This window comes from Neomonachus schauinslandi, chromosome 14 (assembly GCF_002201575.2).
Source record: "Neomonachus schauinslandi chromosome 14, ASM220157v2, whole genome shotgun sequence".
Taxonomy (NCBI): domain Eukaryota; kingdom Metazoa; phylum Chordata; class Mammalia; order Carnivora; family Phocidae; genus Neomonachus; species Neomonachus schauinslandi.
The window spans coordinates 2889608-2915984 of NC_058416.1; the positions used below are offsets into that span (position 1 = coordinate 2889608).

Genomic DNA, 26377 nt, shown 5'->3' on the forward strand with positions numbered 1-26377 from the left:
TCTGTGTGCCCAAGAAAGGGAAGACCCCGTTTATTCCTGGGTTTCTCTGTCTGTGTGCCCAAGAAAGGGAAGACCCCGTTTATTCCTGGGTCTCTGTGGAGTTGTTGGGATTTGCCGCGAAGAAGAAAGTTACTGTCTCCTGGGAATTTGTACGTCTCGTGGGTGTACAAAAAGGTTCTGCCCAAAGCCTAGAAACCCTGCTTGATGCAGACAGGTTGGCAAAGCCGAGAAGGGTTACGTCGGAAGGGGAAGGCCTTGTCAAGACAGGAAAGCTATGCTCACAGGCTTCCCGGTGTGTGTTGGAGGCTTCCTAGGGCACAACAGCTCGGAGTTAGGTGGTGGCGAAGTCAGTGTCAGCGTTCATGGACGCTTGTCACAATTCCTGCGTGTGTGTGGATGACGCCCACCCTGATAGAGAGGCCAGCACAGAAGGGACGGGAGTGTCCTGCATCAGGTAGGTTCAACTAGACTTCGCAGGTTCTTCTCACAGGAATGGCCTGCTAGCAGATTTCAGTGCGCCTCGTGTCCATATTTCATGGGGGGCAGAAGGGACAATGGCCTTACTTACTGGGCCAGAGCGTGGTGCTGTCCAGTTGGAGTGGACACCACTCACGCAGAGATCCCCAGCCTGTCGGACGGGACACGGCCCACCACGTGCCCGTCACCGGATGGGATTGCAGGGGGGCATCCAAACCACAGCAGTTGTCTTTTGACCCCAGCTGAGTGGGGAAGGGGCTGGCTGCCATCGCTGCACGTGTGATGTGGCACTGAAGCAAGACCTGCATGCGTCACGTGCTTTCTAATTACGTCACACGCTAACGTGGGATGTTTTGTAAAAATACGAAAGGATTTGTGACTCTGGTTGTCTGTGTAACTGATGAATCCTTCATCGTGGTTTTTAAATTAAGACCTGCTCTTGGATCATCACAACATACTAGAGTGTCTGGAAACTAAAAGGGGACTGGGAGCCTGGGGGCTTCAGGCTATCCTGGCCTCCTCTGCGGACCCCTCCCCTCTCGTCTGGACGCTTCCATGGATGGCCTCTCAGTCCGGGTGCCTGCCTCCTTGGTGTGCGTGCCTCCGTGGACCATCACCTCCTGGTCTGCCGTTGGCTCACCCTCCTGGCTGCTCTGTGTGTGTGTCATCACTCTTGGAGGCCTCGGTGACCCCCTGCGCCCCGTCAGCAGGCCAGGCTGCCTGGCACTGGTCGAACCTTTGCCGGGGTGCCTGTCCTGCAGAGAGCTCTGGGTCACCCCACCTTCAGTCAGGGCAACCTGGGCCCTAGCCCAGGCTTCTCAGCCTCGTGCTCCTGACTTCTGAGCTGGTGGCTTTGTGGTGGGGCTGCCCTGGGCTCTGAGGGGTGTTTTGCAGTGTCTGCGGTCTCTGCCTCTAGATGACAGCAGCCCCCAACCCAGAGACAACGCAGACTGTCTCCAGACGTTGCCAGACGACCCCTGGGGGCTGGATCGCCATCAAGACCCAGTGGTAAAGCGTGTGTGTATATAATAGCTCAGGATGGACAGAGTAAGTGGGGTGTGGCGGAGGGACAGAGTAAGGGGATGCTATGCTATGCTCTTTGTTCACTTGGAAGGTATTTCATTTACCATTTTGTAGATTTCTTGAGCACATTTTAGTTTCTACCCAAATCCTGAAGTTTTTGCATAGATTAGGTAACATGCATACCCACATACTCCTTGAATGGTAAAGTGAGTCTTTTGGCCCCTGCTCTTCACATTTAAACAGTGCTGAGACCCTGTTGGAACGTGTTGACAGTGTGTCTGGCAAGGGGTGGTTGGGCGTTGAGGTGTCTTTTGACCTCCGGTGGCTCCGCAGACCCTGTTCCCTGGGACCCGTGTCCCCTGTGAGCTGGTGAGTTGTCTCGTTGCCTTGGCTCAGGGAAGCCACCTCACCAGGCACTTTCAAGGAAAGTTAGCATCCGTGGATCCTGCTTCCCGCCCTGCAGGCCTGAGCCATGGGTTTGGAATCTATGCAAGAAGCAGGGCCAGGTGTGTCCACTTGTCCCACAGAGACACAGCATTTGCTGCCAGGGGACCGTGAGGGTGGACGCAGTGTCTCCCATGGCCTATCAGACTATGCTCTCCTGGACGCCGCCATGCACGTGCATGTACCCCCCCCCCCATGCACATGCACCTACCCCCCATGCATGTGCACACACATGCACACTCACACTGCAGTGATCAAAGACATGGGCTCGTTGGGGGTTGGAGGGAGGTGAGTAGGGACAGTGGACCTGGGGTCCCCCGTAAACTGTCCTCATCGGCCTCCTGGCTCTGCGGTGATCGAGGAGGGGCGGCGTGCCTCAGGGGGTCCTTACCTCACTCCCTGCATTTGCTTAGCTGCTTTTCAGTAACTTACCTTCATTACCAAAAATTGGTACCCGCCCACTGGGTGCTTTGTAGAAGCCCCTAGGGAGGAGTGGAAGGCCCAGGTCCTTGTTCTTGTGACCTGATGGCCAGCAGAGAAGAAATATTGCGATTTCTGTCCCAGGGCTGGTGAGCTCCTGCATGGGAACGGGCAAGCCGATGGTGAGTCAGCACCGTGGAGTGGAAGCTGTCCAGGGAGGGCGCAGAGGGCCGCTCGTGACCCATCTGGATGCTGGGTGTTTGAGCTGTGGTTTTGAAGACATCAGGATGATTGCATGTGACTAATGGGAGTTTTTAGCCAGATTCTAAACATAATCAGCATTTCATTTGTTGCAGTTGCATGTTTCAGTTTTGGTGTGGGTGTGTTCTGTAAGTCATGAAGTGGACAGAAGTCTGTGAATGGGGGCAGGAAGATGGGACCTTGTATTTCTGCCCCTCAGCTCCTGGTGGCGCTGGAGATCCGTCTCTTGACATTCTTAAGGGTATGGATTGATGCTCTCAGTTCTTTAAAAATAGCCTCAACACACATTTTCTCCTTTTAAAGAATGGTGTGTTTGTGGTGTTTTCAGTTCTGGACTTTGTAATTGTCTGGCTGTGGGAAAATGAGTGTGTTCTCAGGACTTAGGGTCATGGGTGTAATTATTGTGTTGGACAGCCGCTGGCCCCTGCGGTCCTCCTGACCCAGGCACACTGTGGTTCTCTCATGGGAAGTTGTGTGTGTGTGTGCATGCGAACGCCTGGTCGTGTGTGTGTGCGTGGTCGTGTGTGGTGGGCGTGCGGTGTGTGAGTGGTTGTGTGACCGTGTGTGCGATGGGGTGAGGCCAGACAGGCAGACCCAGATGCGGTGGTGAGGGAATGCCCCTGGTCGGGCCACACGGAGCCCGGGGATCTCCAGGGCAGCGAGGGGATGGCTCAGCAGCGCAGCAGATAATTAACGTCCGTGAACACAGTCTATTTTTAGATGTGGTTTACGGCTCTCGATGCTATGGCTTCAACTCTGCCACCACGACCAGTGGATCTTTCTTGGTCATGCATGAAACTGTGAGTTGCCAGCATTTTGAGAGCACAGGAGGTTATAAACGAAGGGGAACGTAGTAGCCAGAGAGGACCTTTTTAGGTCAGGAAGACGCGGTGTCCGACGTGGAGCTGGTGAGCACTTGCTGTTCTCCGGTGACTTCAGGTAACGGGATTTGGATGCTCACACGAGTTTCCATTTTGCAGGTAGCAGCCTTGCTCACTGCCTGAGCGCAGCTCACCGTGCCCTTGGGAGGGTCTGGTTCTGCTGCGTTTGCAGCCCCTGTGGGGGCTTCGCGGGTCACAGGGACCCCGAGCACAGGTCATAGACTCTGTAGAACAGGTCAAGTGCAGGGAGCTGGTGGAACCTTCCGGGCTCTGGAGCGCTGCTCAGGGAGGTCCCGGGCCGACTCAGGGCTGTGTCCACGCCGCTGGCTCCCGTTTGTTCCGATCGCTCTGATTAGCTCCCGTCACCTGGGTCGGGGACAGCCGTGTGTGCCTGGCTCAACTCTGAATCAGCCGGGGGACCTCTGGCCACCCCTGAGCTGCTTATTCAAAGAGCAAATACATCAGTTAGTGTTGACTTCGATGATGTCTCTAGCAAATAGGCGGCACGAGGCTGAGGCGTGACTCGTGCAAACAACGGATGTCCTCGGAAGAGCCACCCACAGCCTGTCTGCTCCCACGCGTGTGCACAGACACGCATGTGCACACACACACATGCCATCGTCGTGGCTGGAAATTGCCCACATAGGGTCAGTGCTCCAAAATACAGCTTTTCTGGGCCACTGTGCAGAGCCAGCCATGTTCCTGAATGTGGGAGAAACGTGGTGGAGGTGTGTTGCCAGCCGGATGAAAAGCCAGAACCGGTTCTGCTTCTTGGCCCACTTGCCCTTCCCCTTGGCCCCAGATCGCTGGCGTCCGCGGTGGGCCGAGGTCTGGGCTGGCCCCCGTGTGACCCTGCAGGGCCTTCTCCGCACAGGAGACACCGGGCGGGGTGGGGGACAAGCCGAGCCACAGGGCCCATCCTTTGGTGTTCAGCTAACAGAATTTGATGGAAACGCTTTCCTTAGCTTTAAGAAAGTTTTAATTCATAGATTGGGACCTCTGGCTTAGTCACCCAGCTCCTAGTAAACAACCTCAGAAATCCTATTTTCCACCTCTTTCTCAGAATAGCAATATGACTGAAATGGCTGAGAAAATACATGAAGTAATCGGGGCTTTTCCGAGATCCTCTGAGCAGCATTGTTCCATCAGGCTTGTGACTCTCTCTGTCTTGACTTTCTAAAAAATGGGGAGGTTGACGTAAGCCGTCATTTAGGAGCAAAACTGAAGATCCACAGGAAGGGGGGCGTAGTTACTGCCTATTTATCAAAACAGGAGAAAAAACGAAAAGTAAGGGATAGAGAAGTTCATGAAGGAGGAATGTCCATGAGCTCTTTTTTTCCTTTTGCATTTTAACGAAGAACATTCTAATTACAACCCCATGGTCACAACTTATAATGTGGTTTAGGCAGCCTGCCTGAGATTCCAGAAGAAATTTAGTGATGTGATTTGGGAAGAGCTGCTTAAATTATTAAGTGAAACATAAAACAGTTCTTCCCACTAAGTATCTTGGTGGAGTGGAACTGTTGAGATTTAATATTTATATAACGGTTGGAACTGTTCGCATGAGATAGGAAGTCTGTATGTGTTTCATACTCATTTATGCATTTGTAACCGTAGAAGGCTGTAAGATCACCCTCTCAGCGTCCTGGTGTGGACAAGACCTCCGGCCACATAGGCTCTGGCCGGCTTAGTTAACTTTCTCAGCGGCCGCCTCTCTGCTCATGGCTTTGTGGTTCACGCTTCATCCTAGACCAGGACCATCTGTGTCAGGAATCAACTAGAGCCACAAGAGAAGGAATGCTTGATATTTATTTTATATATTTAGCTTCATGAAATAGTGATGTTTTAACTTTGTGGGCATTTAGATGGTGAATCCTGGCAAGTGCTCAGAAAAAGCCACCCCCAGAGCTAAGCGATGCATCTCATCAGAAGATACGTAGGACATGACTCAAAGAATGGAAGTGATTTTAATTTTGACATACACAATTGTGGAAGGACGTAGGAAATCCTGCCCACCATGCGTACAGGGTGCTCCCCTTTGACGTGTGCCCATCTTTCCAGATGTCTGTGGCAGCTGCCCCCCAGCCCCCCAGAGCCAGTCCCCCGAACCCGGCCCTGCATGTGGTTGCCCCACACGGCCCCGGTTGGGTCCTCCTGCTCTTCTAAAGTGAGGGTGGGTTTGGAACGTCCAGAAGCGTGGTGGCTTTGTGCCAGTCCCACATGGAATGGGGTGCAGTCACGATTCTCCTGAGGTGCTGCGTGTTCGGTCACCTGGGCAAGTGCAGGATGGCCCCATCCGGGGACCCAACTAAGGGAAGGACCAACTGTGGAAATGCTTTCAGTTTATCAACTACTTCCTACACACAGTCTTAAATGACTGTTCCTGGTTTTGTAACTCAAGGCCCTGAGGCTGGTAACTTGTATCCTGCTCAGAGCAGAATGTGGGACACATACAGATGTGCAGGCCTTACTTGTTGAATGAGGGGCTGTTGCCCGAGCTGGGGTACACTGGAGGACGGAGTTTTCCCTAGTAGATACGGCGGCCTTGCAACTAGAACTCGGCCTTCAGACCTGAGTCTAGAGGGACAAGGATCCAGGCCCACCTTCTTAGATGGGATATGGCGCTCACAGCCCTAGAAACTGTCTCTGTTTTAACTTTGAAAGGAACTGCTTTGAAGTCAAGGTGAAAATACCTGCTGATGAAAGTTTCCAAGTCATTTACTGAAGTACCGAAGTAGTTTAAATCAATTGCTAGATCATTAACTTTCAGCAAGTTGGACATCTGAAGGTACAGTCCCCCAAAGTCTAATGCGTAGAGAGATGTTACTTCTTCTGACTTCATGTTTGCCAGATAATTCAAATGCATCATTAGTTTAAAGACCTCTGCATTTTAACCTTCTGGAAGTATTGATGAACAAACACACAAACAGTGTAAGATGCTTAAAGACCTATTGATGAACTAGTTTCAAATGCTGATTTAGCCCTTTCAGGAGAAATGGGCACAATTGTGTTGACCAGAGTTTAAAGCACGTTCCTGGTGTGCATCTTTTGCTAATAAATTGTGTTGTTTAAAAGTCGATACCTCTTCTGTCCCATTTCTGAAATCCAGGGACCACACAGGTAGCTGGGCGGGAGCGTTGGGGTCGTAGATTGTGAGCAGGTGCCATCTAGTGGCGGATGGCCCGCACGGCGCCTGGCGGCCTGAAGCAGCTGCTGGAGGGAAAGCCGTCTTCCCCAAGGCTGGGAGCACGGACCCTGTTCTGCAAGTCGGGCACGTACCTGGTTGTAGCTCTGAAGACTATACCGATAGATAATCTGATTTAAAAAAAAAATCATTATAATTTATTTGTAAATACACAGAATTTGGGTTTTATGCTCCTTCTCAAATCTTACTTGTTCCTGATGTCCTGAAACACTTCTTGTGAAAGAGAAAGCAGGTGGTTGAAGTTAGGTGCCTTCTTGGTTCTAGACTCCGTCCCGTGAGCAAGGAGGGCCGCCGGGGGTGTCGGGGAAGAGGCACCCGGTGCCGAGCTGTCCTGCCCCTTTCCTCCCTCTCTACTCCCATGGTGACGTCCTGAAATCCAAAAGTGGTGGAAGGACCTTCTTTCCAGCAGTTATTTGACCGTTCTTGGAAGATTTGATTTACTTTCCTTCTAGTTGTGTCAAATGGAAATGTTTGTTGCCGTGCAGAGCATGGTTTGTAAACTTTTGTTTCATGATTTCTTTTTGCATTTGTGTGCGTTTTTTCAAATGGTTGAGTTGTAGTTTACGGTTAGATTTTGGAGGTGAAGGAGGGCGTGTAAAATGGATAGCGGCTATGAAAGTAGACTTGGATTCTGTTTGCTTCAGCAAGGATGGGATTTTTATTTATTTTATTTTTATTTTTTTTAAGATTTTATTTATTTATCTGACAGAGAGAGAGCACAAGTAGACAGAGCGGCAGGCAGAGGGGGAAAGAAGCAGGCTCCCCGCCGAGCAGGGAGCCCGACACTGGGCTCGATCCCAGGACCCTGGGACCTCGACCCGAGCTGAAGGCAGACGCTTAACCGACTGAGTCACCCAGGCGCCCCTGGGATTTTTTTTTTTTAAACACAGCAGGCCCTGGGGTGATGTGTTTTCATAGTTGAGTCAGGAAGCAGTTAGTGAGTTCTAGATTTCGAGAATGTGATTGAGCTTATGGAGGGACAGACTGCTGGTTAGGAGCTGAAGCTCTGTGGAGACTTAAGATGTCTGATTAACCTTTAAAACCTGGTTTTGGGAAAATTCTTGAAACAGTTCTTTCCCAGATTTTAAGCTTTAGGTTTTCTTGTATAAGCTGGTTAATTTGTTCAGTCAGAAATCCAATATTTAACTTGTAACCCCTTTTCTTCAGAAATCAAAATATGGCTTCCAAAGTGTGAAGATTCTTACCTATTTTTCTATTAATGCAAATAACTTCATTTTACAAGTTGTTTGTTTATGTTAATAGATCAATTATTTAAAATGAAAACTTGAGGGGCCCCTGGGTGGCTCAGTTGGTTAAGCGACTGCCTTCGGCTCAGGTCATGATCCTGGAGTCCCTGGATCGAGTCCCGCGTCGGGCTCCCTGCTCAGCGGGGAGTCTGCTTCTCCCTCTGACCCTCCTCCCTCTCATGTGCTCTCTGTCTCTCTCATTCTCTCTGTCTCAAATAAATAAATAAAATCTTTAAAAAAAAATTTTAAATGAAAACTTGAGGGGAGTTGGGTGACTCAGTTGGTTAAGCGTCTGCCTTCAGCTCAGGTCATGATCTCAGGGGATCGAGCCCCGCATCGGGCTCTCTGCTCAGCGGGAAGCCTGCTTCTCCCTCTCCCACTCCCCCTGCTTGTGTTCCCTCTCGCGCTGGGTCTCTCAAATACATAAAATCTTTAAAAAAATAAAATGAAAACTCATATACTGTACTCAGTCACACAGAGAAAGTAGCAGGAGCAACTTGGGGAATAAAATAACACATTCATTTATAAAAATTTGAAAATATTATTTAGATGTCACCCGTTATTTTAGTTCCTGGCACTTTCCTTATCATTTAGGCTTTCTTCTTTTTGTAGTTCACATTGCGTGTATAATGACGTACATGAGAGAGCTTTAGAACACCTAAGAGAAGTTTTCCTGGCCACAGGACTAAACTTGCTAGATAGCGGACCCTTGGAAGCGGTTTGCATTACATGGACACCAGAGGCTGTGGTCTCAGGACGCGTGGAGGGAACCACGCTGGTGCTCTGTGTTCAGTGCTGGGGTCCGGGTCCCGGACGGGCTTCCAGTCTCCGTGTTTGGTCACGTGGCCTCGGCCCCGCTGTTCCCCAGTGTTCCCCTGCCCTCCTGCGTCCCTCTGCAGACGGCACATTCCAGCTGTGTCTTTGGCTCTTGGTTATTTTCCCTTCGTTTTCGGGAAGAAGAGCTTCCAGGTTAAACCAGCCCGTGACAGTGTTTTCCTGTGATTCCTTAGCTTCACTTGCACTGAACGCCTGAGTTGTGTGTCTTAATTGAAAAGCCCCATGGTTAATACGGCCGAAACTTCTCTTGAGCATTTTCTACGTCCTATCCAAAACCTCTTACAGCAATAATGCTTCTGCATCTCCTCTCCAGCCAAGTGCTACATCTCCATCACTTTTCTTTGAGAATCAATGTTCCTGTTTCTGAGCTTTTTCTCATTGAAACATCTTTCCAGGGGCTCTTTTTTTTTTTTTTTTTTTTTTTTTTTGCAGACATGTGTGCTGTTTTCTCTTTATTAATGTCTTGCATGTCAGTTGTCTGAGGAACTCCCAGGCTTCGGCTAAACTTCGATGCCTGGTGGCTCCCATCTTACCTTTACTCTGGCCTGATTTTGGTTACCAGTTGTCCTGTTAAGACAGGTAAAAAGATGGTAAGAGAAGAATCTGCTGAGAAACATTATTTAAACACTGTAATGTTTTTGCTATCACATCAAATATCACACATTTGTAACTGGTGATATTTATTATAAAAGTTACTGGAAATTCACAAATACTGAAATTAACTGCTGAAGTGTTAGAGTTATTTTTTCCTTTTTTTAAAAAAGATTTTTTAGATTTGAGACACACATGCATACGCACGAGAGCACACACGTTCACGAGTGGAGGGGGAGGGACAGAGGGAGAAGCAGACTCCCCAGCGAGCAGGGAGCCCGATGGGGGACGGGATCCCCTGAGATCATGACCTGAGCTGAAGGCAGACGCTTAACCCACTGAGCCACCCAGGTGCCCCTAGACTTATTTTTCATACAGTAGTTCTCAGTTAATAGACTTTTTCAGGCTTGTAGTAGTTGGGATATTTTATCTTTGTAGGAGGGTTATTGTATGTGCCATATAAAGCTCAGATCACTAGTATGGTTTAGGATAGAAGCTATTTTCTGTCTTGATTACCCACACTTCCCCCATACACCTCTGTGGAATTGTTTGTAGATTTTTTCTTTTCAGTAAAGAGGCGCAAGTAGGAAGAGGTGTGAGGACCCTCTGAAGTCACAGCTGCTGGGATGGGCCAGCCAGTTATCTGAATGTGCAGTTTGCCGTCAGCCCGGGCGCAGCCGCTGTTTGGGGTCATCACTGAAATATTACGTCTGGATTTTAATTAAGAGCATGGGGCTGCTGATCGAATCCCGTACTTGGGTTGCACAGGGCTCCCCGCGGGTGGGAGCAGTGCCCCGGAGAAGATGCCTCTTGCCTGCGCCCCGGGATGCGCTGGGGAGGAGCCAGCTGCTGTGGGGCCGCAGCAGGAGGACGCATGGACTGCGCGGCCACAGCACGCGGACCTGGGGGTGCGCTGGGTGGTCCTCGTCATCCGCCGCAGCTGGCCAGGGTAGATCCGTCACTGGTGACGGCATTACCGTGAGGTCATTTTTAATTTTCCTTTATCACCGTGTGCTCGTGCTTCCTATCTTGGGGAGAAAGATCCTCTTCTAGAATTGCGTGATTTGAGAGCATTTGGGTTCAGTATGAACAGTTCTGGAAACTTGCCACTCATGTGAGGCCCCATGCTTTACCCCGAGCGCACCCAACCTAAATAGAGTTCTGTCCTAGGAGAGGCCACGCCGAGCTTTCCCCACGTGGTATCTGCTTCTCCTCCGGCAGATGCTCAGGACACAGCCAGGAGGCGGCCCGCCGACCCCCTCCTGAGGTAGAGCATCTCAGACCCCTTTCCTCTGAGTGCATTTCCATCCTGCACTTCACTCTGCGGGCTGTGTGTCTGCATAGTGCCCCGGTCTTAACCGGAAAACAGAATAATTTTTTTTCCATATTCAGCTCACGTTCATTACAGAAATCTTGTTCATTTTTCAAAAGAGGCAGTCTTTGGGAATAGCGGAGGTGGAGTAATTGGTGGGTTCAGTAGTTTGCCCTCACAGCTCGAGTACGGATGGGTCGGCGTCACCTGGCCCGATTGAGGACACTGGCAGAGTTCATGGTAGAACACAGCCTGAGTTAGGTCTCGGCCCGTGTTAAAAATCAAAGTTCGGTTCTCAGGTCTGTGGGAGCTTGGCATTGGGAAGACGGCCTTAATAATAGGAAGTCCTTATGTTTTAGCGAGACAAAGGATATTGCCCCAGCCGGACCTTTCCTCGTAACGTCCGAGCAGGTGTCTGATTTTGTTCATGGACCGAGGAATTCCAGAGGGTGGGTCACCTTAGAAGTCTCCAGGTCTGAGCAGCGTGGGGATCCTGTCGTCTTACACCGGGAAAGCCGCCGCGCCTGCGCCCGCTCCCGTAACCGCTCATTCACTACACTTGCCGTATTTCCAGGACCCGTGCTTGGTAACTAGGTTGGTAACTAGGTTGGTAACTAGGTCGGTAACTAGGTTGGCGGTTTTGCTGCTCGTTGCGAGGACCGCGAGGCCTCGCGACTGCCCACACGACACAGGGATTACTTTTCATCTCTACAAGCCCGTGAGAAGCATGTGCTGAATTGACTAATTCATATTGCACTTCGCACTTTTCGGGGTGCTTTCCTGTGCTCAGTCTCCATACGTATGACTAGACGTTAAATGGCTTGTTTTATTCGTTCGTTAATTCAGCGTGCGTTCATGGAACGTCTGCCTCATGCCACAGGCGCTAGATGCTGGTGATAACAGTACTTTCATAAAGCCTGGTTTGTGTTTTTGGAGCTCAGATCCTTTTGGGGAGAGGCAGAGAGGACACATGCCCACACCCGGCTCGGAGGAAGACAGATGCCAGGGAAACCGAGCACGTGGCGGGAAGGGGTGTGCGAGGGGGCTGTTATTTTAGGGAGGGAGGTCTGGGAGGTGCTCCTTGGGGACAGAGCGGAGCCTGGTGAATTCCTGGGGCCTGTGGGGGGGTGGGGGCTGTCGGCGTGTGGGAAGCCCACCCCGCTGGTCAGTGGACGTGCTGGATGAGGCGAACTCCGTTCTCATGGTCAAACGTTTGCTCCATTACGGCCCAAGGAGGTGTTCTGCAGACCATTTCAGTGACTTTGTTACATACATTGTAAAATATTCCTGCCACACCTTAGGTGACCAGGTGCTCGTTCACATGTTTTTTTAGGGCAGAAGAGTGTAAAAGAAAGGGAGGAAAGCTTGAGACACACAAACCTGGAATAGAGTCTCAGTTCCCCCAAATGGCCCGTAGCTCCGTTAGGGGGAAAGTGTGGTGGTTGGACGGTGGCCAGGTGTGGATCAGCGCTCCCTCCGGGCACTGCCGCCTCTCTGCTTAGGCCTGCAGGGTCTCCCCATGCTCCATGGCCCCCCAGGGGAGCTTTCTTATCTTGCTTTCCCTGGAAGCCTACTTTTAACCTGTTGAATGCCGGTTTCTGGTTGAAGAGCCGCGTGACCCCCAGAGCCTTGTTGACCGAGAGATTCAAAACCTGTTCCCCACGGTCTTGCAGTTTTGTCTCCTCTCGACCCTGGAGCTCCTTACCCTCTGCTTTTCTGTCCAGCTCCTCATTTTCATGGGGACACAGTGCAAAGGATCACACACGGTCTGCCGTGACCCGAGAGTGTTCCTGCCGTGTGCTTGGCGCCACCCGCTCCCCGCACCCACAGTCCCTGGCTGGCGGGCAGTGAGGAGCCGGCCTGGCCACCGGCGGGCCCCGGACACGAGCGACTTGGCTCTGTGGGAAGGCTGCTGAGGTGGGGCAGTGACGCAGAGCTAGTGGACAGACCAGCCATACTCCCACCGTCTCCTGGGCTTCCGTTACAGTCGGTGGTCACTGATAACGTCCCGTAAGATCCGCCGATGCTGGAATCCGAATCAGTCCTCTGTGTTCACAGCCTAGCTCACCGGGGTGAGACACGGGGGAGACTGGCCACACGTCCGCGGATAATGGGGGCAAGTCAGTCTGCAGGAGATCTGCCGATGCCTCTCAGCACACAGCTGCTGTCAGGGACCAGAGCTTCCCCATGAAGCGTCCATTGCGGTGTTTTGGACAGAGGGAGGCCCACCGTATGGAAGGGTATTCCTGGTTTTGTGCTTAGCGAGGAGTTTGTTTTGTGTTTTGTTTGAACCAGAAGAGTGAGAAGGTGAGAAATTATAATGACCCTGGAAAGAGAGGCAAACAGCCAGAGTCCTCTAGCAGACAGAGGAGCCTACAGGGGCCCATGCTCGCGAGTGAGCGACTGTAGGAGACCTGGGGCTAGAAATAGGCCCCATCACAGCAACCCGCCCCCCAGACGCCACGTCCCCGGGGCACTCCCCTGTTACTGAGTGCGCGCTACATGGCTGCTCCTGGGAGAAATCCTCAGTGCTAGTGTTCAAGTTATAAATCACATAGCGACAAAGCGTTTTTTACAAGGTGATGCTCTCCCCTTAACCTCCCATGTACCTCTGCAGAAAAGGGGCTCGCACGGAGAAGTGAGGGTACTGGAGACGCACATGACACCAGCGGCTCGAGGTCCCTTGGAGCCTCGGGGCCGGGGGCAGGTGGCCCTGTGCAGTCACTCGGTTGCTGGGAGCTGACTTAGGCTTCTGCATGCCTGTCCCCAGGAGGAGTGGCGGCACGTCCACCTCGGCCTCCCCTGCGGCCAGGTCCTCTGTGACTCACAGGTGTTCGTCCTGTGTTGACCCCACTGCTCTTCAGTCTTGGCCACAGTTTGAATCACCCCAAGGTTTTTGTAGAAAAGGCTCCTCCCCTGAAAGGCTGGCTCTTGGTCTGGGCTTGGGAATTTCTTGCCAGTGATGGTCCGTGTTATTATGGGTGATTCTAGTGTGCAGACAGAATGCTGCCCTTGAATAAATCTTTCCTACTGAGCGAATGTCAAGGTTCAGGGCAGTGCAGCCACCAGCCCACGTTTCTAGGTAGAAGAGTCCAAGATCCTGCAAACCTTGTTCATATTGCTCAGTTTCCAGAAACCTCCCCCCAGTAGGCCTGTTCTGGACATGCTCCCATTCATCTTCTTTCTTCTTGGTGTGTGGCTCAGAGCCGGGGCTGGGCTCTTCCAGCTAGATGTCTGCCTGAGGATGCTTTCTTGATCTAACACACTAGGCTTGTGGTCCCCTAGGACCCTGGAGTCTTTCCCAGCATAGCTCTTAAGCCAGACCTTTCACTTCCTGTGCTTTCTGTTTTTCCTCCTGGGATTTCTTGTTATTTTTCAGCCTTTGTACCATCTTGTTAAAAACCTTTGAGTCTTTGTTCTGTTGCCAAAGGTTTTGGCTGAGTGTCAGTCTCAGATCTGATAAACTGGTCTAGTCCCATTTCTTCATCGAGGCCCCTGGTAGAAATGATGGTGGGAGCACAGACACTGTAGCATCCTTCATCCCTGTCGGTCCTGAGCAGGGGCATTGTTTCAGCTCACAGTGCAGCTCAGAGTCCTCGACGCAGCCTCGCATCGTCTGGTCCCCGGACTGCCAGCTGAGGCCAGGCCCATGCGCCGAGTGGCCGGTGTCGTAAGCCTCGCCACAGAGGGAATCGTGCTGGACAGTCCATGGGCTGTTATGGTGCTGGGTGGCTTTTTTTTGCCAAACCTGAGATAAAATATTTTGAAACACATCCTATTTTATAAACAAAAACGCCAAGGCATCCAGAATTTACTTAATCTTAGCAGGTCAGTTACAGAATACGTTTTGATGGTGTTAAGGTTTCCACAAACCACCTCCGCGGCTGAGGAGTGCAGTGAGGTCCCACGGACGTGCGGTGGTGGAGGGTGAGGGTGTTTAAGCGTCGCTGTGTGGGTGTGGCGCGCTGCGGCCTCCGTCTTCTGTCATGGGCGTGGAGGGCCTGGAGAAGGACACGTTCTTGACAGGTGCGGCCGAGCTGAGCGCGCTGCAGGCGGACGGAGGTCCTGCTGAGTCTCTTCTGGCTCCGTAGGCGCCCCGCCCAGGAGCGGAGCCCCACCACAGGCCCTGTCCCCTCCCAGGAGCCGGGCTGCGTGGGCGGCGGGCTCTGTTCTCACAGAAGGCAGGGCCCCCCAGCAGACAGCCTGGGCCCGGAGCCTGGTGAGAATCCGCGGCACAGCTGCCGCCCGGCCTTGGTGCTCTGTCCTTCGTCCGGAGAAAGAAGGGCGCTGCTGCCCGAGCAGCGTTGCCGCTGAGCTCCAGCCGCTGGAAGGACGGAAGGGGTAGTAAAGGTGTTCGTCACATGTGGGCGACAGTCATAGTGGAAAATACGAAGAAGTTCAACTTTGAATTTTTCTGTTAAAAAGGGAATTATAGTGCTAATGACTTGGAAAAAATTAGAGAAAGTCCTTGCAAGAAACTACAGTACAGTTGTTGAAGGACCTCGTGGTGGTGGTTCCGGTAAAGTCATTTTGGGTTTGGGCAGAGGAAAGTTCTGTTTCCAAGACTCCTTAGAATAGGGCTGCGTCGCCAACTTTTTTTTTTTTTAACTAAAGAATCTCAGTGATGGATCTTAGACTTTCTTTCTTGTGAATTTTTTTTTTTTAAAGATTTTATTTATTTATTTGACAGAGAGAGACACAGCGAGAGAGGGAACACAAGCAGGGGGAGTGGGAGACGGAGAAGCAGGCCTCCCGCTGAGCAGGGAGCCCGATGCGGGGCCCGATCCCAGGACCCTGGGATCATGACCTGAGCCGAAGGCAGACGCTTAACGACTGAGCCACCCAGGCGCCCCCTTCTTGTGAAATTTTAATAGCTTGGAAGTTTGACCCTTTCTTAACCTTTAAGACAGCCCCCCTCATTTTTCCCATCAGCCCGAAGTATGAGGAGGCTGGCACTGAACGCAGTGTTTGCGGTTGCCCATGTTGTGCACTTGCTGTCGGGGAGCCCAGCGTGGGACGTGCTGGACTTGGCTGCACATGGGTCCACAGTTCCGGCGCGCGCGGGGCTCTGGGTCCCCTGGCAGCCCTGCCCTGGGTCCCCAGAGCCTGCAGGGTCCGAGCACCGGGCAGGACCTGCAGGCGCTCCCTAGGACCTGGAGGGGCAGGGCGGCAAGAGAACCCTTGGCCATGTGTGGGATTACACACGTTATAGTGGTTATTCACAGGGATCAGTAACGGCCGTGATGCAGCAAGTATGGAGTCAGGGGGAGAGTGGAACGCATCCTTCCTTGAAGCACCTGGGCCCAGCAGCAGCTCAGCCAAGCACCTGGTGTAGAGAATGTAAGAAACAGCACGTGAGAGCGTGAGTTGGAGAGCCCGAGTGCAGGAGTGGGAATGTACTGCATCCCGCGGCCCTGGCGAGCATCCCCTGCATCAGGGCCAGGACAGAACCCGGGTCCTCGGATCCACGGGGCCGTTTCCAGGGCCCGCTTGTCTCCGCGGGGTAACAACACAGAGGTCTGCTTTTCAGTTGTGGGTTCTTAATTGACAGAGGAAAAGAGAAGAGGCGGTAATAGGTACTAGTGAATGGTTTCACATGTATGCACACGTGTTCACATGCTTGCATCAGTGTGTACACACGTGGGCATGTTTCACATGCACACATACATGAGTTCGCATGTGCGTGCCCCTGTGCCTGTTTCCATGTGCATGCGTGTGTTCACATGTGCGCCCCCGTGTGCACACGTGTGTGTGTGCGGCCGCGATTACCCTGTCTCAGGGTACTCGAAGTACAGGTATTGGGTGGTGACTGAGGCAGGCCTCCTGGGGCCGCGCGGATCCAGCTGCTCTGCACAAGGCACGTGCCTCACGAAGGTCAGGACGCTGTGGCTGGATGTCATGGCCACGGCGCCTCTCAGAGCCTGTCCTCTGCAGACACTCCCCTTAGCCTCGTGGTCAGGGTTACACGCCGCTGTCTACGGGAAATACATCAGGCCCCGCACTCAGAGCACACAGCCCTTTGGTGAAGCCTCATAAAGTGCTTGGTGCAGGCTGCCCCCGAGGGCGTGGCTCATGGAGCAGGTGGCTGGGGAAGTGTGGGTGCCCCTCGAGCCTGGTGGGTGTGGCCCGTGGGAAGCCCACCATGTAGGTGACTTGCCCTCGTCAACATAGTCAGAGATGGTACTCTGGAAGCTGGGAGCATGGGGCTCCAGGGTGGCCCCTCTGCACCTGCTTTGGCCTGGAATCCCTGAAGCTTGGCAGCCTTGAGTGACCCCGCTGGCTTCGTGGGGTGGGGTGGAGGTGCCAGGGCCGTGGGCTGGCTCGGTGCTTCTCTCCGGTGACCTGGGGTTCATCAGACCTGTAGTGGGGACCCTCACGAAGGAAAGGGGCACCCGGGGCTGAGAGCTATGGGCTCCTGGTCTGAAGAAGCGCCTGGTTCCTCAGCTGCTCCCCTGTCCCCTCCTTCAGCATCAGATTGTCCGTGTCCCTTGTTCCGAACGGTCCTCCCGGAGTCAGACGGCCATTGTCCATGTCCCTCGTTCCGAACGGTCCTCCGGGAGTCCGACAGCCGTTGTCCGTGTCCCTCGTTCCGAATGGTCCTCCCGGAGTCAGACGGCCATTGTCCGTGTCCCTCATTCCGAACGGTCCTCCAGGAGTCAGATGGCCATTGGGAAGGAGGGCCTCGTTTTTCTCACGACAGGTTTCCTGTAACACCAGCTTTGTCCCCGCCCCCATCGATGGCTTCAGTGACCGAGTGCAGGTCGCAGGCGTCTCATGATTTAGTGTCTTGGTCAGAGGTATTGGAAGTTCTGCTGTGATGTTTTATAATCCTTTCTGGGAGCATAAAATGTGGGGACTTGGACAGATGTGCTTTGAAACCCCCACAGATGTACAGTGTCAAGTTACATTGTCCTCTCTTTCAACTTTGGGATTCAACTCATAGTCTCTGGCATGTGTTTTCATAAATCCGTATTCCTTTAATACAGGAAAAACTAGGGCCCCCAACCCCTGGAGTTTCTCTCTTTGAACATTTGAAAGTGACTTTGACATTCTGAGCATCAGTGGGAATTGAACAAAGGCCACGAGTTTTCTGCACGTTTAGTCCCAGGTTAAGTGCCCTTTAATCAGCAGAGATTCCTGGGGCTGCTCAGTGTGCCTTCCGGGGAACAGGACATGATATTCAGGACAGGCAGACATCCCCAAAGTGGATCACGGGTTAGCATTTTGGTGCTGACAGGAATCTGAACATTTATCCCTCCTGCGTCGTCTTGTCTCCTCACCCATCCTGTTCATCACTACGTACTGGTCACCTGTTTTATGTGGGACATAATCCTTTAAAATTGCATAGGAGTGGCTCATTAACTACCTACTAATTGAAACGGCACATTGGTTACCCTGCTCCTTCTGATCTCTGTCAAAACGCATTCTGTGAAGGATGCCTTCCTGCTTCCATGAAGATCCCTTTGGAATACGTTTAAAAAAACCAATTTGATGGGATTCCTGAGCCTTAACTCCAGAAAATATACTTAGAAAATTTTTAAAGAACATTTTTTGTAAATAGATACCTAGATTCCACTGCAAATGTTTAAGTCTGTAAATATTCTTAAATGAAGACCAGCGATATTGGGCCTTGCCGTAAGTGGGCACCTGACATTTTAACCCATTGCATCGGTGACAGGTGGCATTCACTGTCGTGTCCACGATGTGAACTTGTGTTCTGTAGTTTGGAAAGTTTTGAGATATCCAGAAACATTTGTACACCTTCCAAATGTTGAGCTCACTATACCCAAAGTCATCAGTGCAAATAAATGTAAAATGGAGTTTCTCTCAAGTTGTGTTGAATCCCCTTGGTGTGTAGTCTGGTCTCGCTCTGTAGAGGCTTTACCATGTCAGTCTGAAGGGCACGGAGCCCCGGTCCCACCTGCCACTGATGCCCTCCATGCAGCCTGGTTTGGGAAGCGGCGGGCCTCCCTGTGCCAGGGCATCTGGGCACACCCAGGCTGCCTTTCTTGCGGGAGCACTGCAGGCGGGAACTCCAGGGGCAGAGAGTTCAGGGTCCCCGTCCCGGGCATCCCTCCGGGGAAAGGTGGGGATGAGTGGCCTCACTTACCCTTCCTTCTCATGCCTCTGAAGGGAAACTTCAGTTGTCAAGCCTTTTGGACTGTAACAGTGGACCTTAAGAGAGAGTCATTAGGGACCGTTCTGGATCCGTCTGAAGTCGACCTATAGCCCGGACATTTCTGGGGCAGCCACAGGATCCCCCGGGCAAAGTAAGCCATTTTCAGGCCCAGCCTCGTGTGACCACGGGCTGCCTCTCAGCGTCTCTGGGTCTCCTTGCCTTACGTCCCCGGGACCCCTAACCGTGACTGCATTTAGAGAGTTCCCGGAGAGTTGTGGGAAGCCTTGTGCTAGTACAGAGCAGATATTTCTTGGTGTTTGGTATAACTAGTTACCCTCTGTTAACGAGTAACTGCGTAGTTACAGGCAACTAGATTTTATTTCTCCTGACAATCTACTGAGTTAATCAACTGAAGAAACCAACCCCACCCCAGATACCGTCCTTTTGCCCTTAAATCTGGCCCACTGTCGAGAGCGTTGTGGGGAGCAGCCCCGTTGTTTCCCGAGGACCCGCGCACCCTGCGCGCGGGGCCACAGTGCCTTGGGTGAGCTACTGTGTCTTGTTCTGTCCTGATGAGAAATGGTAACGTCACGTTTTACATTCTGATCCTCCAGGGGGAAAGCCACTCCGCTTCTGCTTTTCTGAAGAGGTGGCATCGACTGTGCTCTCCAATGGAGACCAGAGTCACGCGCCTGGGAGTAACATGTCAGCCACAGGCCCCGGGGAGCCCAGAGCGGGGAGCGCAGCTTCCGTGTCCGTGCTCGAAAACAGGAGCCGAGATGCTTCCAAGAGAGCAGAGCCGCCCAGGTTTTCCGTGGACATTAAGACGCCTGCATGTCACCCGAAGCAGGAGGTCTCCATCTCCAGGGACACCGCAGACTTCCCTTCACATTCGGTTCAGACTTTTCCGGAAGGAGCAGGCCTGCAGCTCTTGTCCGCGAGCCCGGCTCACCCCCTGAAGGAGAAGCTATCTGATTTGCACACAAGGGAGCACGCTGTGGGGGGAAGGAAGGTGCCGGCCCCAGACCTGGTCCCGCTGGACCTCAGTGAGCGGTCGAGCCGGGATGACCCCAGCCACAAGGAACTGGCCTCGTCCCTGCAGGCTGCACTGGCCGTTCACCCCTGTCCTTACTGCAGCCACAAGACGTACTACCCCGAGGTCCTGTGGATGCATAAGCGGATCTGGCACAGGGTCAGCTGCAACTCCATGGCCCCCCAGTGGATTCAGCCCAACGGTTACAAAAGCATCAGAAACAACTTGGTTTTCCTTGCCCGGAGCGGACGCACGGGCCCCCCTCCTGCCCTCGGGGGCAAAGAGTGCCAGCCTCTGCCCATCGCTCGGTTCACGCGCACTCAGGTGCCGGGAGGGGCGCCGGGGCCCAAAGGCAGCCCCTCGCCCCTGGGCGTGACCCCGAAAGCCACTAGCGTGCCGAAGAGCAAGGAGAGCCATTCCGGGGGCCCCTGTGCGCTTTGGGTGGCCGGCCCCGACGGGCCCCGGCAGACCAAACCTGGCCATGGCCCTGAGCCGCACGGCGGCCCCACGCAGCTGCCCCTGCCGAAGCCCAGGCAGGAGGCCAGCCCCAGACCGGGGCCCGCGGCGGGCGGCGGTGGGTTCAGCCGAAGTGCCACCCCCACGCCCTCCGTCATTGCCCGGGCAGGCACCCAGCCCCCGACCAGTAGCAGGCCAGGGGACAAGTACGTCACACCTCCGGCGGGGGCCAGCCTCGGCCCCCCAAATAAGCACAGTGCCCCGGACCCCCTAAAAGCCAAATTCAGCCCCCAGCCTCAGGGTCAGTCACAGGTGAAAGGCGACGGGGGCCCCCCTCTACCTCCCCGCGAGCCCCCCTCCAAGGCTGGCCCCGAGCTGCGGCCGCTGGCTAGCTGTGGAGCGGGCCCGAGGGGGCACGCAGCCCTGCAGGCCCAGCCCGCCCTGCACGCCAGCAAGCCCGCGTCTGACGGCCACGAGAAGCGGCTGGACATCCTCAATATCTTCAAGACGTACATTCCAAAGGACTTTGCTTCTCTCTACCAGAGCTGGGGTGCCAACGGTCCTGCACTAGAGCACAGAGGTAAGATGAGCGGGCCCCTCCCTGCCCGCCCACGTGAGCGCGGGCGTGATCGTCCTTGGCGGGCCGCACGGAGGAGCCTCTCCTCCGGGGGTCGGGCGGCTGCCTGCCCCATGGCTGTGCGTCCGAATGCAGAACAGAGAGGGTGGGGCAGATGCACCCCTCTCCAGCCCCCACAGCTCTGCCTTCTAGGGCGCAGGTGCCTGGTGCCGGGGGCATGAAGCTGCCGGCCCCGCAGGGCTTCCCTTCTGGTGATGTTAATTCAGACATTGCTGAAATTTGACAGGAGCAGGCAGCCTTGATGCCTCTCATGTTCTTTGTCTTTTTGTTTTTATTTTTTAAGTAAGCTCTTTGCCCAGCATGGGACTCGAACTCGTGACCCCGTGATCAGGCTCTACCGACTGAGCCAGCCGGGTGTCTCTTCCTTTGTCATTTTAAACATAGAATCAGTAGATGTTCATTGTCCCTTTTCTCTCAAAAGGCAAGAATGGTTATTTGAAGCGACTGTTTTATTTTTGTACATATGTAATTTAAAAATACATAGTTCACTGGCATTGGTAAGCAAACCGTGCGGAGTATGAATGTACCATACAAAGTTTGGGGGACTGGCTTGTGCCAAATTCCAGAAAAGATAGCCTTTAGTGGCCATTTTCCTTTCCTGCCAGTGTCTGGGTATTGATGCCTCGTCGTGAGCATGATGAGGAACTGCCAGGGACGGCACACGCCGGGTAGGATGCCCTCGTCCTTGAGCGTGAATCGTGGGTAGCTATCCCTTAAGAGAACATTAGGAGATCTGAGGATTTGCTATTAACCAAAACCAGGCGTATGAAAACCCCGATGGAGCTGTGTCTCTCTGTTCATTACCCTTCTTTGAACTGAATTGTTCATCATGCCCCTGTCATTAAAGTAAGTTACCATCAAAAATGACCTTTGAGATCCGGCCCCTCACATTCCAGCAAGTTGGAAGCACTTTGGGGAACATAGGTCAAGGTTTGGTGGAAGTGGGTGAACAGTGTGTGAGATGTGCAGTGGCCGTGGGTGCCTAGCGAGAAGGCGGGTCTCTCCCTGAGTTCCCCGCTGCCTCTGGGGACTTGGGCACCTGCCCGGATCCACGGGCACGCTGGGGCCGTCCTGGCACGGTGAGCGGCGCCTTTGGCTCATGAGGAAACACTAAGGTGTTTTTCGACTAGGAAAACACCTGGGGGTGCCACGGTCTTGGAGATTTTGCCAGTGGGGTCCTTATTCAAGGTTGGCGTCTTTTTCTCCTCGCTCAGAGCCAGGGCTTCTTGTGAACTTTCTAGAAGGAAGCAAAGGCGCGGATGCCCGGAGGTCGTTGAGACACACAGTATGCCGAGGTGCTTGCACGGCACAGCGAGCACCCTTGTGTCTGCGACTCTCATCCCTTCGGGCACAGGTGCTCCATGCCGGGGTGGAGCTGGGCACGCGCCCCTCGCAGGTGGCAGAACCCAGCTGGTGCGTGGCTTCGCGTTTTTGCATTTTCAGATTTCAGTTACGTTAAGTGAGCTTTGCACGGTCTCAGGGACATTCTCCAATCACGCAGATTATTTGCTGTGAAACGGAAAAACGATCTATCGGCTCACCTTTAGACCTGATGGCAGATCCATCTCTTTAGGTTTGGGTTGTCTTGGCTGCAAAAGCCGAGACGTTGTAGGCGCCCAGTGGGCGAGTTTCAGTGGGTGCTGGTGTTCCCGGCGGCCGTGACCCTCTCTGTCCACTCCTTCCGGTGACCGCGGCCTCAGGCGCCCTGAGCTAGGGGCCTGCCTCGCTGTGTCAGTGGCTTCTGCCCAGCGCCCAGACCTGGGGCGCGTCACGCAGAGCGCACCGGCCGGTTCCCACCTGTGAGCGGCTTTCCCTTTGTGCTGCCGTGGGTTGGTGCTGTCTTTGCTTTTCCCCCCAAAAAAGGAGAAGTGAGTCTCAAGGTAAGGTTTTGAGAATTTCAGATGACAGATTAGAAGTACACGGTAGCCTGAAATGTTGTCCTTTTCCTTAAAAATTTTAAATGATCTCAGGGTTTTGTGTGTGTGTTTTTAAGAGAGGTTACATATTTTTCTTTTAAATGTGAGAAATGCTAAATCGTCCGTAATGCATGTGTTCTCCTCTTGGGTTATTGGCTCTGCCCGTGTATACACTGAAATACAGCTAGGTGTATTTAAGGGTGTTTAGGCTGTTTAAGTTCGTGCATACTTGGGTTTCTTAAGGGGAGTGTTCTAAACTTTTCAGCTGTGATACACTATTAAGTGCATTTCTAGAAACCATGGTTTCCCGGGTTTAGGGAAGAAGGGATCAGTTTGTCTAGGTCCCTCGGCTGGTGTCCGTGTGGTGGCCGCATGGTTGGATGGGATGCTCCCCTGCATGGCCCTTCCCTCTGCAGCTCCCCTTGGGCTCTGGTCTTGACTTTGGGGCCAGGCCTGGGCTCTCTCGCAGGAAGGTCTGTTGACTCTCCGAACGCCTTGGCTGGTCTGCGCCCTGCTCACGTGTCCCATCTGTAGCCACCGGGCCCTTGCCGGTTCCTTTCTCCTTCTTGGAATGTTTACTTATGGCTCTTCAAGTGTTGTAGTGGAAGGAAATCCAGCAGGTTTGGGGCCTGAGTGTCTGAGAGGTGAGTGGAGTATTAATGTTTCCTATTGTAGAGGCTCTGCTTCCACTTTTGCAGCCTGGGAAGTATGAGCAGCTCCCCAAATCGTTGCCACTGACGCATTTCTGAATGTGCCGGTGACTCAGATTCCTAAGGTTTTTGTCTTCCACTGGCTGCCGTGCATCCATAGCCTTTGTGTACTCCACAGTTGATGTTTGCGTCACGAATCTAGGAAGTTAAGTTCATCTCTAGTCCAGGTCATGTTTTTGGCCTGTCTTACTCTACGAGTCTGTCCATGCTGTTCGGCTCTCATTCTGTGGTCTGATGCATTGGCTGTGGGCCTCCTCTCTGGGGGTGTCCCCTGCGGAGTAAAGGTCTCAACTCCGCCACACAGGCCTCGGGGGAACGTGCCGCCCAGCATCAGCTTGCAGTGGGGGAGGCAGAAGTCTGCACAAGAGAATCTTCCAAGAAGAGTAGCCATCTGTTTACATGAGGAACATTTGCGGGGGGCCATGTGACTCTGATTTCAGGGCCTGTGATTGTTCACACAGAAGCCCTGGTTTCTGGAGGTGCCTCTGAGGCATCGGGTCTTTCCCGACGTGAGGGCGGAGAATTCTCAGAGGTCTTTTCCCCACGTGTGTTTTGACGGATTGATGTTGGTGTGGAAGCCTGCCAAGAGAGAAAGGATGTTCTGGGGCGTGACCACCGTCTCTTGCTGGAGGGACTCAGACTACAGCCCTTAAAGCCCTGGGGTTTCTCTGCGTGGCTGGCGAGTCTGGAAACTTCTATCCATAGAGTAGGACTGTCCTATTGATGGAATAGTAATAAAATAACACATTACCTATGTTTTCAGACTTCGTGCTCAGCCTATGTTAGGTGAGAATATGGATTTTAGAATAAAAACTTGAAGATGATAGGAGGAGATTATTCTAGATAGAGTAAGACATAAGGTCTCTGTTGTTGGGACTTGACAAAGTCACTTCTACCAAGGACACATTGATTGTGATGATGATGAGGGGTGCGTGCTTCCTTTGCTTGGTTCTGTGTGGAGTCCCGCAGAAGGTGTCCAGGCTCCTTTCCCCCTTGCAGATGGCATGTATGTTGCAGCGTGATCGGGTTAAATTAACGTCGCAGGGCTCAGGAGCAGAGTCTGCGCCTGCCTCTGGAAGGCTCTCCCCTGCCTTTCACTCGGCCTCCTTTCCCACACAAGGAGGAGCTTGGGCACAATATTATTGACCATGAAGGGCAAGGATCTTTTCTTAAAAAGTAAAGAGAAAATGATATGGCAAAACACACGGGAGACAGTGTGTGTGTGTGTGTGTGTGTGTGCGCACGCTGATGCATCCTTAATTCAAGGAAATACGGTCGGCTGAGCAGAAGTGCTGGGTTTTTCTGCTGCCACTTGGATGGGAGATGGGCAGCTGATAGAGTTCCTTACAAAAAAGTCCTGAAACGATGTAGTGTGGGAGAACGCAAACCCCATGCTGCTTCTCATGATCCTTAGCAGGTATCCGGTGTAGGCATCGTTAGAATCCACATGGGCGAGCCATCCCCTTACACCCAGGAGAATCCGCACGACCAAAGTGATCGCCAGGGAAGGTTCTCGTAGGATGAGACTGGGTTGTTTCTCTAAGACCCATGTTCAAGGCTTGCCCCGTGAGAAATGGGACAAGGTCTGCCTTAACAGCGCACACGTTTTTGAGGATTATGTCCATAACGTTGTCTGCAGTGCAGAAGCGATTCTGTGTTCTTTTGATCTGTGGATGCACTCTGAATTCAGACAAGAATTTGGTTTCAGCTGATTTGATGGAGACCATTTGTCATCCTTTCCATTTGCTTTTTACATTCAAATATCAGATGTTAGGGGCAGACACACTCAGCTCCGGGAGCATGATTTAAAAAAATGTGTTACTCCGGGCAGAACTTTTTCTGGTTGGTTTTTTTGTGTTGTGTTTCCGTCGAGTTACCGTTGAGCCCAGCAGTGAGAATGGGGCTCAGGGGGAGGCCCTCTGGGGCCGCTCCCCTGACGTGAGCATTGGCCTTTCTTCAGAGGGTCACAGGTGAGGGCCGTCTGCACCCCCGTTCTCACAGAAGGGAACGTGGGGCCAGGGCCTATGCCCAGCCCGATTCCCAGGTGTCCCGTCTGTGCCCCAGAGGGCATGCGGGCCCACAGGTAAGGGGCCAGGCGGGCGGTGTCAGTGGCGTGGTGGGGACAGGTGGCCAGACCGCAGCGTCCCCATCCCTGCCCCTGGCCGTCTCCGCGGTACCACCCCGATCTCCAGGCAGTGGATGGTGGGAGGGCGTCCAGTTGCCCTGAGGCCCCACACCCCCCTGGGGCCGCGGTATGGGTTTCAGGTCCCGTGGTTTATGTTCCCTCGCCGTCCTGCGTACACCGGCTGTCGGCAGAGCCTGGGGGACGGCTGCTAGTCGTGACCCATCACACCGTTAGACAGACTAATGATGTTTTCCTCTCGCCCCCACCCCTGCCGCTGCCCCACCTGCACACCACCCACGGCCACCGCCGCCCAGGGACGCTCCGGACGCAGGCCCGCCAAGGAGACTTCGTCTGCGTGGAGTGCGGGAAGCGTTTCCACCAGTCCAGCCGCCTCAGGGCCCACACGCGGGCCCACACAGGTACCCCGCCCGCCACTGGGCCTGGGCCAGCCGCGGACCCCGGGGGGGCACCTGGGAGCCCAGCCGCCTCGGCCTTGGCTGCATCCCCAGCCACTGGCACGCAAGCCCCCGGCCTGGGAGGCCTCACGCACCAGACTCTCCCATCCGGCCCCCAGAATGGTCTTTCCTTCACATCCGAGCACCGTGTGGTTTAAGTTGAGATAAGCCTGTTTGCAAATGTCCCATTAAGAGAGTCCAGGCCTCAGCAATGACTATGTTAATGCG

At 53.3% G+C, this 26377-nt stretch overlaps 1 protein-coding gene across 2 annotated transcripts in view; it reads left to right on the forward strand.

The window, feature by feature from the left end:
• The window catches only part of ZNF516 (zinc finger protein 516), a 114466-nt gene that overhangs the window by 75330 nt on the left and 12759 nt on the right, over positions 1-26377 (forward strand). The window contains exons 3-4 of one of the 2 annotated variants that reach the window (XM_044921182.1): positions 19432-20886; positions 26009-26113. In XM_044921182.1, the coding sequence (XP_044777117.1) occupies positions 19432-20886; positions 26009-26113 (1560 nt within the window). Of the gene's footprint in view, positions 1-19431; positions 20887-25963; positions 26114-26377 lie in introns of those variants that run through there. The other variant, XR_006541214.1, reaches the window with a different exon arrangement.